General features: G+C 34.4%; 3 protein-coding genes across 3 annotated transcripts; 1 reads left to right on the top strand and 2 right to left on the bottom strand.

Moving 5' to 3' along the window:
- Positions 1-1,545: 1,545 nt before the first annotated feature.
- Positions 1,546-3,533, bottom strand: LOC132053279 (pentatricopeptide repeat-containing protein At3g14580, mitochondrial-like). Its single transcript, XM_059445237.1, has 2 exons — positions 2,587-3,533; positions 1,546-2,409 (listed from the first exon to the last, which is right to left on the bottom strand). Exons 1-2 carry the CDS (start codon positions 3,500-3,502, stop codon positions 2,114-2,116), a joined length of 1,212 nt encoding a protein of 403 aa, XP_059301220.1. The 5' UTR covers positions 3,503-3,533; the 3' UTR covers positions 1,546-2,113.
- A 4,063-nt stretch (positions 3,534-7,596) lies between these two features.
- Positions 7,597-8,666, top strand: LOC132054772 (F-box/FBD/LRR-repeat protein At1g78750-like). Its single transcript, XM_059446742.1, has one exon. It carries the CDS (start codon positions 7,611-7,613, stop codon positions 8,535-8,537), a length of 927 nt encoding a protein of 308 aa, XP_059302725.1. The 5' UTR covers positions 7,597-7,610; the 3' UTR covers positions 8,538-8,666.
- Positions 8,667-12,140: 3,474 nt separating this feature from the next.
- On the bottom strand, positions 12,141-14,532 carry LOC132054771 (glucan endo-1,3-beta-glucosidase-like). The gene is made up of 4 exons (XM_059446741.1): positions 14,246-14,532; positions 13,350-13,378; positions 13,017-13,251; positions 12,141-12,397 (listed from the first exon to the last, which is right to left on the bottom strand). Exons 1-4 carry the CDS (start codon positions 14,292-14,294, stop codon positions 12,372-12,374), a joined length of 339 nt encoding a protein of 112 aa, XP_059302724.1. The 5' UTR covers positions 14,295-14,532; the 3' UTR covers positions 12,141-12,371.
- Positions 14,533-14,740: the final 208 nt, after the last annotated feature.

Genomic DNA, 14,740 nt, shown 5'->3' with positions numbered 1-14,740 from the left:
AAATAAACAAAGAAAAAAGTGTTAAGATGATTTATATATATCACCTATAATGTCTAAATGTGTTTGTTGCTGGTGGTGGTGGTGGGAGTGGACCCTGAATTAGCATAAGTAAAGGGGCCCTCAATTAAAAGATCATAAGTTTCATTCTTGACATTGCAAACTCTTTTCTTATCTCTTCCATGGCAGCGGTTCATTTTGGTTCTATCGGAAAATCGCCTCCATACTCGAAGAAGAACTTTGGGATTCTAAGCTTTTTTTGAGAACTGACAACTAATAGAACTAAATAGGAGAAGGTCCCATGATTCTTGGACGAGAACTAAAATAGTGTATATCAAAGATTTTAAGTTATATACACTGACAATGCAAAGAACTTCTATACTAAGACAACTTTGTTTATTCAGTACGACAGGTCCAGGGACAACTCAGCATCACACGTCCAAATATTGACTAGTACATGAATACTATGAAATTATGGTATCTATCATTTAAGAATATACGATTGCACATGATTTGTTGGATCATCAACCGATCTACACGTGGTAGGATCAAGTTGTTGCCATTTCATCTGCATATTTATAGGCCTATATAACTATGTCCATCAATAACACTTACATTGAATTCACATTCTCTTTTGCCTTCAAATTCCCATTGCAACTAAGATCCATTCATTCTTTTTGACTTCTATTTCTCCTCTATACAACATGTCAAGCTCATTCATTAGTGAAGATCTCAGATACATTACCACTTATGATGACTTCAATGATGTTGAGTTCTCAAAACTTGATAATAATATTCTCATGTCATTTCTTGAAGAATCAGAGATTGAAGAAAGTGATGAAGAAAGGATCAGACAAGTGATCCTTTCTTTGGAAGCAGAAATTTCTCCTGTTCTGATCAATGAATCTAATTCACTAAAGGATTGCACATTCTCTGATACTTCGAGTGAAGTGGAGAGTTGTTCGACATCATGTGATCTTGAATTTGAATGTATTGATTCAAAGATGACATGTTCTACTCCTACTGATGACAAGAGCATATGGTTCATGGATTATTCCGGAGATAGTACTGATGATGTGATTGAATTTATAGACACAATCGAATTTTCACAAACGTATGATGGAGTTTCGTTAATGGAGGAACATGATCAGCACACCTTCTTGTGGGAAGAAACCTGTGAATCTATGCTTTATGAATATATAGTCTTATAGATCATCATTATGAAGCTGTCAATGTCACTTTAAATTCTATAAAATTTCTTAAGTTGTTATGAGCTCCTTTAATTTTCTTTCTGTAATAGTGTAGCAAAGCCACACTAAATGTAAATTCTCATTTTTGATATATCATGTCTCCCCAAATTTGGTGTTAATAGTAGTAGTAGTCACTTCTTTAATGCTTTTGCACGCTTCTCAATTGAATTTGATACCATATCCAGGCTGATGTTTTTGGCATAGCTCATAAAGACAGCAGAGATGTTTTTGGTTCACGTCAGCACCCTCCAAGCCCCACGAAAGAAAAAGAGTGACAGACCAGTGGTCACTACCAATCAAAACAAAATACAGATTGACCGGCTTTTACTAATACAACTTGTAGTGCACTCAAAGGTGACACTCTTAACCGAAAGAGAACTTCAGAGACTACCAACAGTATATATTCGTAAACCAATGAATTTGATATCATTAACTCATCCATTCGTGGTTTAGGAAAAAAAAAAGAAGAGAAAACCTGTCTGTCATAGATATGGGAATAAGTTGCAATCTTCTCTTTGCTTATATTATAGTTTTCGTTCTGCTTCATCACCATAAGTCACTGGCTATTGTTCCCAATATTAGCACTGACCAAGCTGCTCTTCTTGCCTTGAAGTCTCGCGTTTCTCCTTATCCAAATAATATCTTAGCAAGTAACTGGTCATCTTCAAGCTCAGTTTGCAGCTGGATTGGAATCACTTGCAGCTCTCGCCACCATAGGTTACAGCTTTAGATATTTCTAGCATGCCGCTTCATGGTACCATTCCTCCACACCTTGGAAACCTCTCCTTTCTTGTATCTCTTGACATCAGCAACAACACTTTCCATGGGGAATTTCCACAAGTACCATCGCGTAATACATTGTAGATTTAGTCTCCAAGAATTTCATCATAAGTATAGGTTGTACAGCAACCTCCATCAGGAAACAAGCAACCCAGAATCTTCCTCCACATACCCATCCTAGGAACAAATCCATGTCTCACCATTTGCCTCAACACCCAATCTAAGTCTCCAAGAAGCTTACCATCACAAAGGCCATGTATCACCAGCTTATAAGACTCAAAACTTGGATTCACCCTCTTATCAATCATGAAAGCCATAAAATCTTTTGCCTCCAAGAATCTCTTGGCATCAAGCAAAGCGTACAACACCTCCTGATAAGTACCTGCAGAGGCAGGCAGATCCAGAATTTGAAGTTTATGAATTTCTACCACGATCTCAAGTTAATATACAATAATAACTGTGTTCACAATGAAATAATTATAGATATTTAATGGATTTCTCAATATATATGTAAAGTTTATACAAAAGCTACTAGTTCTCGTGAACCCACACAATATACCTGGATTTGGATCACAACCTTTCACCATTACTTTCTTGAACATCCCAATCCCTTCATCAACTCTTTTTTGCTTCCTAAGCCCCGAAATCAACGTATTAAACACGATAGCATCCGGTTCGACTTCCTCCTTTTCCATCCTCTCGAACAAACCCAGCGCCTCATCAACACGACCGCGCTCACATAACGCGTGCATTATAGTCGAAAAAGTCCTAACATTAGGCTGACAATTTTGTTTAGGAAATTCATCAAACACCTTATATGCACCATCTATTTCCCCACAACGACACAACCCTTTAATGATAATATTCAAACAACAAGCATCAATTTCGACACCCAATTCGTTACCACGTATATAAACCTTATGAATAACATCAAATTGCTTAGTATTAACCAACAAATTTAACACAAAATTAAAAGTTTTAACACTAGGCCAACATTTATAATTAGGCATATCAAAAAGGGTATCAATTGCTTTATTAATTCTACCAGCTAAAACCCCATAAATCTTAATAACATTATAGAAAAAATCATCTGAAAGTCTACATTTTCTTTCATTCTTGATTTTTTTCATTAGGGTTTCAATATCATCAAAATTTTTAGCTATTGCTAGGTTTTTTATAACTGTACTATAAATTACTTCATTGGGTTTGTAATCTTTTCTTTTTGAGATTTGATTAAGTATAATTAGTGCTGAATTTGGGTTTTTGAGATTTTGGAATATTTTAATGACTTCATTTGGACTTAACCAATCTTTGTAGTTGTTAATAAGGTTGATGTCATCATAATTTTGTATTTGAGATGTTGACAATTGATATGAAGATGGAAAATATTTTGGAGATTGAAAGATTAATTTGTGAATTAAAGGTTTGTAACGAATTGAAAACATTGGTCTATATGAGTTGATGAGACTCTGCATTGTTGGTGTTCTTTAGGAGAAATGAAATGAAAAGGGCGCGCGGATCACTTTATAAAAGCAAATACGTCATCCAACTATCAGAAATGGTCTATTTAGGTCATTGCCGTTATTAAAATGGCTCATTCAACTTATTTTTCATTAACGGCGATTTTAGAATATCAAAAATGACACTTAGCTTCTAATTAGATGTCTATGCAGTTTAATTAACCCAACACGAATTTATGGGTCGGGTTTTAGTTTAATTTAGGATTTAACTTTTGTTGGTTTAATTAAATGACGCCGACCTCTAATTGGTGGCCAAGTGTCATATCTGATATTATAAAACCGGCGTTAATGAAAAATGACATGAATGAGTCATTTTGATAATGGCGATGGCATAAATGAGCTAAACAATTGACAAATGACATAAATGAGTCATTTTCGATGGCATATTTGAGCCTTTTCCGTAAAAGCAATAGTCTTAACGCTTTCATTGTAGTTTAATTAGCTTATTTATTTTTGGTAGGGGTGGAAACGGGGCAGGGCAGGTGCATCGTGCGGATTCAGAATTTTCAGTAAGGGGGTTCCAAAAATAAAAATGTAAGGTTTGCTATTTGAACTTGGACCTCAAGGTGAATTTTGAACCCCTGACCACTGAGCCAACCTCTAATCTTGTGTTAAGGGTTTCAAAATTTAAAAAATACTAATATAGCTTAGCCAGCTCTAATCTTTTACTTATTTATTAAAGTTCAAACAAATAAGTTAAAAAACTATTTTAATGTTTGGCCAAACATTTAAAAAGTGCTTCGAACTGTATTTTCTCAAATGTGTTTTTAAAAAAAAAGTGTTTTGGGAAAAAAAGAACTTCTTTTTAGCTACTGAAAAACAGCTTTTGCTACTCCCGTAAAACACTTATTTTTTCTCCCAAAAGCTTGGCCAAACACCTCATTTTTTCTAAATAAGCACTTTTGGCCACCTCCCAAAAGATTGGCCAAATAGGCTATTAGAAGTAAATTTCTGCGATGAACAAGTTAATTGCATAAAAAATTTGAGGCATTATCTATTAAATTAGTACTACTTAGCAGGAAAATAAAAAGAATTTTATGAATTTCATAATATAAATCAGATTCAGTTAAAAAAGGAAAAGTTTAAACAATTATGCAGGGCGGGTTGACATCGTCGAGGGTTGTTGCTCCCAAATGCACACGTAAGCTACGTGGTCGTACAAGTAATATAGTGATTTTAGAAATCGGATGTCGAACCCACAAGGACTTATGATCAACCGTCAACTAAATTAAACTAATGCTAATTATCTAAACAAGAAACAAAAAAGATATAATTATCAACTATATAAAATAGAAGAAAACAAATAATGAAATTCAACCAACAAAGAGCGGATTTTTATGTTATCCATGAGATGGAATCAGTCTAGGACTATGGGCTATCTAACAATCACGTTGCATTCTTCAATTGATTCATTTTTTAAATTTATCTAGTTTACTGACTAACAGGGTTGACATTAAAAGTCCCCACGTTCACTGTTTCGGTGCCTTGAAAATTGGGTCATTTGCACGATTGCCCTTCAAAACCTGCTAGTCTTTAATTTTGCCCCTCAAATTGTTGGTCTTTAGTTTTTGCCCTTTGTCTAATACCCCAAGGTTCTGGTTTCGAACCCCGGCTCAGTAATAAAAAAAAAAAAATCGCAAGGTAGAGGTTTGTAGCAAAATTAGGCCTATTCGGGCAAAAATTAGGCCTTAAGGCAAACTTTTGCCCGAAATTAGGCAATTACGCAAACCTCTGCCTTAGGGCCTAACTTTTGCCCAAAATTAGGCCTATTCGGGCAAAAGTTAGGCCTTAAGGCAGACTTTTGCCCAAACTCTGCCTTATAAGGTTCAAACTCTACCTTGAATCCAAAACTCTGCCTTAAATTTTTTTAATTTTTTTTTGGCTAATAGCATGTTTGTCCAAGCTCCTAAAATCAATTTTTTTTGAAAAGTACTTTTAAAAAAAATACCTTTTGTGAGAAGCAATTTGTGTTTGGCCAATTAATTTAAAAAACACTTTTGAGTAGCAATTAGTGTTTATTCAAGCTTTTAAAAAGTGCTTCTAAGTGTTTTTTTCTCAAAAGTGCTTTTCAAAAAAGTCCTTTGGGGAAAAACTATTTTTTTACCTTCTGAAAAACTGATTCTGCTACTCCCCAAAAGTACTTATTTTCTCCCAAAAGCTTGGCCAAACACCACACTTTTTTTTTTTTTTTTAGAATAAGGACTTTGTGAAATAAAAAAGAACTTTTGGAGGAAAATAAGCTTAGCCAAACAGGCTATAAGCGGGAATTCGAACTCGGAATCCATGAATTTTTAGGCAAAAGATAAAAATTAAAGACCAAAAATTTGAGGGGCAAAAACTAGAGACTTTGGCCAAAAAAAAAAAAATTGCTACTTCTTTGGACTTGCTCTTCGTTTGCTGCCAAGTAACCATGCAACCAATTCATTTAGTCACTTCTTTTGCTCTTTGTTAATATTTCCAATCATTAGACTATCAATTTTTCTTCTTTTATTTCTACACAAGAAAATATAATATTAAAAACAAAATAATATAATATACACTCAACCAACGATGAAAGTATTAAATTGTAAGGTAAATAATAGCTACGTATATATTTGCATTTTTGACCGAACATCGCGGGTCTACGCGGGTTTGCCCCGCAACTACACCGCACCGCCCCACATCTCTTGTCATCGCTATGAGGGACCTCTGTTGCGAGGTGAATGAATTATTTAAACTTGATGAGTTCAACCTGTAATATTAGTAGCACCTAACTTAGTTTACTTTTAAAATTATGAGTCTAGTTTAGGTGACCCTCTTTTCTCTTTAGTCTGTTTCAAGAAGAATCCCTTTTTAGATTTGGTAAAAATCTAACTTGGCTTCCTATTTTATCCCTACAAACAAAATTTTTGGCCATATAAATGTTATGACATGTTTAAGATCATATTTTTACCTTGAAGTTCCGGTACTGGTCTCCTCCCTTTATCATTTGTTTGGAGAGAGAGAGAGAGAGAGGGGAGGAGGATTGGAAGAAAATTGGAAAATTGAGAGGGATAAGATTTACAAAAAAGGAGCCTAAAATGAAGGACCCTTATTTTCTTAAGATGTTATGTTTTGAAAAGTCTTGTTATGTAGGGTAATTATTTAGAAGTGTTTATATATAAAAATGGTTATTAGAGGTCTTATTTTGTCATATCGTGTAAAATTCTCTTAACGAAAAAAAACTTTTTCCTCACCTTTCTCTTGCATACCCTGTAAACCCTCTCCATAAGAATTAGACGGACTGCGCGTACAAATACAAGAAAGAACAAAAAAGTTTGGGGTGCGAATATGGTATTAAAATCAATCTTCTTTCTTGCAACAGAAGTTATGTATCATGAAACTAATTAAAGAGATTACTTAATGGAAATCAAGTAAAGAATAGTTAAAATATTTTTCAAAAAAAATCAAAATAGGGAAAATTGTACTTTTGGTTTCTCAATTATTGATGAATTCTTGTTTTGGTGATTCTAATATTTGACTAAGCACATTTAACCTTCAGTTAACGAAAATGTGGGTTTTTGGTCCCTTATACAGGAAATATGTGATATTTAGAGTATTTTTGAGGACTATATCACCATCAAATATAGAGTAACGATACAAATTTAATAAAATACATCGATAAAGAATGGTTTAGAATCTAAAGGTTTCATTAAATTTGTGAAGATTACACGTTTGAGGGATCAAAAGTGGACATATCAATTAATTGAAAGTTAAATGTGCTTCACCATAAATGATAAGGACCAAAATTAGAATTTATCAATATTTGAGGGACTAAAAATGCTAATATCCCTTTAAATTAACCTTAGCGCTGATCATATATTACGTTTCCTTTTTTTTTTTTTTCACATACAAAAGATTCGTATCAGCTGGAATAGAGTCCTATTTTTAAGTTACCATAAATCTCAAATTAATTAAGAGTCCTAGTTCACGCATATAACAACAGAAAGTCATGAATTTTATTCATATAAATCAACATTCTACCTTTTCTAGGACCAAAATTCCAAATATACAGAGAAGTTATTAGTCATTTTCTTGTATCCCCATGGACTCTAACACTAAACAAATCAAAGCTCCTCATGATGACTTGATTAGCAATCTTCATGATCAATTATTATGTTCAATAATTTCATATCTTCCAACAAAAGAAGCCATAACAACAAGCACATATTCAAAACGTTGGAAATTCCTATGGAGGTCCTTAACTCGCCTTTCTTTACCTCGACGACGACGAGGACGACGACAACAACAATATTCAACGCCAGCACCGTCCATCGTGGACAAGATTCTTTCGTCACAGATTGGAAATGTTATCGAATTTTTTCACATGCATCACCTCCCACAAGATTGGAGTACGTCTAACAACAATAACAACAACAACAATAGCAACATGCAACGATGGATAGAGCATCTCAAAAATGAGAAAAAATTAGGAGGGATTTCACTTTCTTGTCAAAACAATATTTATAGATCACCACATTTATATGAGGTACCACGAGGGATCTTCCATGGTAAATTCCTTCAATTTGTGGAGCTAAATAAATACGTTCTAAGTAGTGCTTCACCCTTTGAAGGTTGCGTCAACGTTAAAACCCTAAAACTCACCGCGGTCACTCTGAAGGGCGGTGAAACCCTAGCTGACATCATTGGGAACTGTGCCTCATTGGAGAATTTGAGCCTTCGTGCTTGTTATAATAAGAAGGGGCAATTTAATATCCACATCCAACACGAGAAACTCATGATGATAGAATTCAATGATATTCACATAACGAAATTTTGTCTAATATGTGAAACCCTAAATGAGTTGGTGTTTGAAAATTCTTCTTATTCCTCAGAAGAATCTCATAATATTCAATGTCCAAACATTCGGATCATCCGGACCAATAACCATGACTTGCTGGATTGGTGCATTGGTTTGAGGGTAAGTTTTTTTTTTTGTTTTCCGTTGTTGTACGAACTGCTTTTTTTCTAAATGCTAGGTACTGTTTTCCATTTCACATCATTTTGTTTTTGTTACTGCTTTAATTTATGTATTTCCTTTTTCAAACTGCTTTATCGGAAACAACCTCTCTATCTCTACGAGTTAGGGGTAAGGTTGCGTACACTCTACTCTCCTCAAACTCCACATGTAGGGTTGCTGGATACATTACTGTTTTTTTTTTTTTTGTTTATACCTGCATAATTTCTTTTGGCACCCATTATTTGATGAAATGATTCAATTCCACGGTGCTCCCTTTTGTTACCATAGTATTTTTAATTTTGATTGGTTTTTATATTAAGACATAGGTATCAAAGAATATGACTTGCTTTTCTAGGAGTTCTCAAAATGTTTTTGCTAAGGGTGTGTTTGGTAGGAAGGAAAATAATTTTCGGAAAATGTTTTCCAAACAATAAGTTTTTTTTTGGTGATGAAGTTAAAAGGTGAAAAATGACTTTCTGCAATAGTGTTTCTAAATTTTAGAAAGGGTTGAATAATGAGCCACCCCGAAAGCATTTTTCTTCACACTGAACGCACTAAGAGCATGTTTGACCAAACTACTGAAATCAACTTATTTTGAAAAGCTCTTTCTTATATAAAAAAAAAAAAAGAGCTCTATAAAAAAAATGTTTGACCAATATTTTTTAAAAGTGCTTTTAATTGTCAAATTACAAAAATTTGAAATTAGTATTAATTCAATTGGTAATTATGAATTTTTGATTTCCTAAAATAATCGGAAGCACTTATTTTTGGAGAAGCTACTTTTTCTAGCTTCAACTTAATAGCTCGTTTAATCTGGTACACTCAGAAATACTAATTTCTTAACTAAAAAGTTGGTCAAACACCTTCATTCTCTAAAATAAATATTTTTTAACAAGTATTTTCTTACCTTTCAAAAGCTTGACCACACATACTATAAGTCCTAATACTAAGTATATATAGTCATACCTCTTTATAACAGTAATCCCCTATTAAAACGCTTCACTATAACAACCAAGTTTTCTTTGAAACTGATTACTCAAGTTATGTGGTATTATATGTTCTTTCTAATAACATTTCACTATAGTGGCCAAAGAATGTCGTTATAGAGAGGTTTGACTGTATCCATTTTGTAGTCTCGAGATTTTGAACGCTACAAGTATGGAATCCCTTTCATGGAGGTGTGTGTGTTATGTACCACCTTAGACTTGAACTCCGTGAGCGACAACATTGTGCTTAGCTTCGTCTTTAGGGTGTGGAGCCATCTTCAAAAGCTTGACATCACTAATGAGGTTGGCATAATTATCATTCACAAGGAATTCATAATAGTCTTATTCTCCGAGTTTTATTATTACTTGTTGTTTCATTTGTTTTGGTCATTGTATTATTTATAGTTGTTACTGTTCTTTTCTCTATTTTTTCCAACATGGCTTCTTCACTAATGTATATCCTTTAACCTGCTTAAAAATGTTTTACTTGAGCCGATGGTCTATCGAAAACAACCTCTTTACCTTCTCAAGACAGGGGTAAGGTTTGCGTACACACTGCTCTCCCCGGACCTCACTTATGGGATTACACTGGGTATATTGTTGTTGTATGAAATTCATAGTAGATAGACTATCCTAGACGAATTTAGGGTGGGGTTCAGATAGTTCAACAAAATCTATTACTTTGGACTTGAATTATATGTATATATGAAGAAAAAATATGGCACTCCTTCCTTTCCAATTTATTGTACAAATAGCGCTCGCTAGACACTTTTCGGCCCTATTTTTGAAAAATAATTACTATTAAGAAGTTTCAAATTTCATAGGCTGGTAGTCCTCACTAGCCAGTTCTCGGCACCATCTTTGAAGAATAGCGATGGTCCTGGAGTTAGAAATTCCATAAGATATTAGCACTCATTTGCCACCTTTCGACGGTTTCTTTAAAAAATAACACGGTCCTGGAGCTTTTTATTTCGCCGGATATTTCACATGTGGAATTTGAAACTCTACGATATTGATTATTTTTCAATTACAGGGATTGAAAGGTGGCTATTTGTGAATTTTACCCCAATTAATTATGTGACCTAGTTCCTTTTAGTCTGTTTGGAAAAGGATGATCTCTTTTTGAATTTGGAAACAACTAAACACAAATTTCTCATTTTACCTTTAATGATAAGTTTTTTATCAACCACATAAAAGTTATGCCATGTTCAAGATTACAAGTTTCAAAACACTTATGGCCACGCAAATGTTACGTCATAGTTAAGACCACAATGTTTTTCATTTTTTAGGCTCTACAACCAGTCAATTAGGTTCACATATGTTGAAACATATGGAGTTTACAATTGATTACATTACACTGATTCTGAACGCACTAATGCGGGTTGACACAACTCTGAATTTGGAAACAATTTAACTTAAACTTCTCATTTTACCTTTAATAACAAGTGTTTACTAAATGTTATGCCATTTTCAAAATTACAAGTTTCAAAAGACTTATAGCCACACAAATATTTTGTCATGTCTAAGACCAAAAATTTCTATTTACTTAGGCTGCGCGTCCAGTCAAATAGGTTTACATACAGATGAAGTATACAATTGATTACATCACACTAATTTTGAATGCACTGATGCATGCAGGTTGCCACGACTTTAAATTCTGAATCCGCCCTGCCTCAGGAGCATATGTATTGGGAAAAGAAAGAGCTGCCAGATAGTTTTACTCATCATCTGAGATTTATGAGGATTAAAGGATTTACTGGAACAGAACGTGAAATCAGACTTATAACTCATGTTATAAAAAATGCTTCTGTGTTGGAGAAATTAGTAATTCAGTGCAGTGATTTTGTTTCAACAAAAGGAGCAGCAGCTACTATGGGATTACTATCAGCGCCCAGAGCCTCTACTAATGTGTCTATAGTCTTGAATATGCCTGGAAATTGACATTTGTTATGTCGAACGAGCAATTGATCAGTTTATGAACGAGCATTCAGTGATGATTCATTTAGTCATCCCCAATTTATTTGCATATAGAATGAGCAGCCCGTGCAGGGGACTTGATATATGCTTATTTCATCCTGTACTAAGCTGCTTTACATGGTATTAGCTGGAATTTGGACAAGGGCTACAATAGGATTGAATTAGATCCTTATTCTTTGTTACTACTTGTGTTTTCAGTACTAGATTTAGCATTTTCGGACTTTCTTTTGTGTGTGATATGCAGGCGGTGTAGTTGAATTATTTTTTTGTTATAAAAATTAATTTTTCGACTCTGGTGCAACACATTGAAAATTGGATGCCCGTCCCTGAAATTAACCCCATTGAATCGACAATATTCGGATAGTCCTCTGGAAGCTGCAGGATGTCAAGTATGAAGTGAAGCAAATATATGGACCGGATAACGCCCAAGAGTAGAACATAGTTTCAGGTTGAAATCCCTGCAACACAAGTGATTTCTTCCTGTCTGTACAAACATTGGTTCACAGTGTTACTAGGTACCGATGTTGGTGTGGAAAATAACATGTTGGATATAACAAGTACCTAATGAAATAGTTGAGGTGCGTACAAGCTGCTCGACACCACCATAATTTAAAAAGAAAAACAACTATATGGACCATATATATACGAGATCTTTGGCACCACCACATATATTAACGCTTCTTTAAAAGAGATTGTACAGGACTATATTTTGACAACTAATTGCCAAATGAGCTTCTCTAGATCTCTCTCTCTCTCTCTCTCTCTCCCTAGAGTAACATCTTGCGTGTTAATATTCTTAAATTACAAGTGGTCACAAAATTTTTAAAAAAAAAAAGATCAAAAGAATGGCCTCCTTATTTAGCTGCTTATCCAAATCAGGGCTTCATTCATAGATACAGCTGCCATAACCTGCCATTGTCAAGATTCCATGATTGATCAATCACCAGTGTTGCATAATGTCATAAGTTGCATACTTCTAATATGTTAGAGAAAACTACTCCTTCCCAGCTTATGTGACCCTGTTTCTTTATTAGTCTATTTAAAAAAATGATTCATTTCTAAATTTGGTGACCATTTATTAACTATAAGCTTCTCATTTTAATCTTAAGGTGTGTTTTGGTATGGAGGAAAACATTTTTCTCATGTTTGGTTAGTGACATTTTATCTAAGAAAATAAGTTGTGTAAAAATGAGAAAAAATGATAAACAAATCCATCGCATTCCTACTCTAATTCTACACTGATTGTCTCATCCCCACTCTCCGACACTCTCTAACACACCCCACCCTCAGCCCCACCACCCTTACTCCCCGCCCCCGTATTGGAGAATGCCACTTATGAAACATTTCCGTTCATCCCAAACACACGCTTAATGAGGAACTTTTACAATCACACAAATGTTATGATATGTTTTAGATTACCAATTTTAAAAATTTATAGTCACGCAAATATTAAACTATGTTTAGTCAAACTGCATTATATAGATTGGGACAGAGGGAGTAAAAGACAAAACCAAAAAAAGACACTTACTTGGATCAGTCAAGACCACTAAGGCAGAATTACCAAAGTGGCAATTCCAGTGGTTCCTTCCCTTAGCTTGATAATAAAGATTCATGGCAATAGAAGCATGGTTCATGAGATTATCTGGTGAAGAACAAGTGCACCCCTTTTGCAAGATCCTACAATCCACTTGAGAACATGCATAATTTATGTTTTCTTGTAGTGTTTTCTCATTTGATGAAGGTTTAGCCACACACCAAGTTTTCTGCAAAACCAAAATGTAAAAAGATGAGCAGTCCTTTCACTTGTTATTAACTTGTAATTTTCTCAATTAAGTATATGATTTTGAGTTCTTGAAGTTACCTGTTCATTTGCTAACACCAATATTGCCACTGCAAAAACAAGAATGAAACAGTAATAAGTACTTATAATTTTAACAACCATTCTACAAGAGGGAAGTGAAGAGCATATCATCAAATTTGATAGAATGGACCACCAACGTAACGTCTATGTTGCTTGAACTTTGTTGCCGAATTCGTATCGAATTCTCCAAAGATACACTACTTTTGGAGGATTTGACACGCATCCGTTGACATTTTTGAAAAGTCCAAGCAACATAGAATAACGTAAAAGATAAGGCAATAAATTGCATCGATAATATGAAAACTTATACGAGTATTACACTATCACCAACTGTCAAATCACCTTAACTATATATCATTGTGACCACATAGACACGTCTTGTTGGTAAAAGTATATCTTATAGTATCTCATAAACCCCTCAGGCTGACATGACAAAATGCACATTATTCACTTATATTTGAGCGCGTGAAACCCTTTTATCCATGTAATTCAGTGGCAGATATACGCACAATATATGTTACGGTCGGTCTGCAAAACTCAATATTTTAGGCCTAAACCAGGTAAGTGTGTTGAAAATTCCACTAAATATGTACATATAATAAACTGCAAACCCCCCAAAAGTACAAATGAATTGTGGGTTCCGTGGCGGCAAACCAAGAGTCACTAGAATCGATAAACTTTAAATTCTGGATCCGCCTCTAATGTAACTGGCCAAGTTAAATCCTCCAAAATCAAAATAAATGGACACTTCATATAGATATGAATGACATATGAACAAAAGGAGATGTCTAAATCAAATGTTAAAAGTTAGATGCCTCTGTTTTTTTTTGTTTTTTTTTTTTTGGGAAAAGAGTCAAAAATCATTGTGTACAAATGCTAGGAGTTTGTGTACAAACCTGAAATGTGGGACAAAAGTAGGAAAATGATGAGAGTTTCTTTATCCATAGGTAATAATGAGTGTTGTACTTATTGAAAAGGAAAGAAAAACAGACTGGGATTGCTTCAAATTTGCAGAGAAACTGATGTTTAAAGTGATTGTTGGGGTTTTCAGTGAGGAAAAGGTACCACATTTTAAGGAGAGAAAAAGGCAGAGGCTTAACGGCTATATTTACTGGTTTTGAGAGCCGTTACAACTCAAGTAGAATCTTGTGGAGCAAAATGGACAAAAGGGAAGTCCACTAGGCAGACTTCAATACTTCATGATGTATTTTGACTTTATTACTAACTTGTAGTGCTATATTTTATTTTGCAAGTTGTCTTCTTTTATATTCTAATAATCAAAAGCTAGCTAATGTTACTAACCGTTCGGGTTGTGGTATTTGGTAGTGAATGTTGTATGCGAGGAGTGGTGGTGGTGATGGTTGGCAGTGGTGGCGGCTGTGATGATGAAG

This window comes from Lycium ferocissimum, chromosome 4 (genome assembly GCF_029784015.1).
Source record: "Lycium ferocissimum isolate CSIRO_LF1 chromosome 4, AGI_CSIRO_Lferr_CH_V1, whole genome shotgun sequence".
Lineage (NCBI taxonomy): Eukaryota > Viridiplantae > Streptophyta > Magnoliopsida > Solanales > Solanaceae > Lycium > Lycium ferocissimum.
Note: the sequence above shows the minus strand (reverse complement) of the source record. Positions and strands in the feature narration are given on the sequence as shown.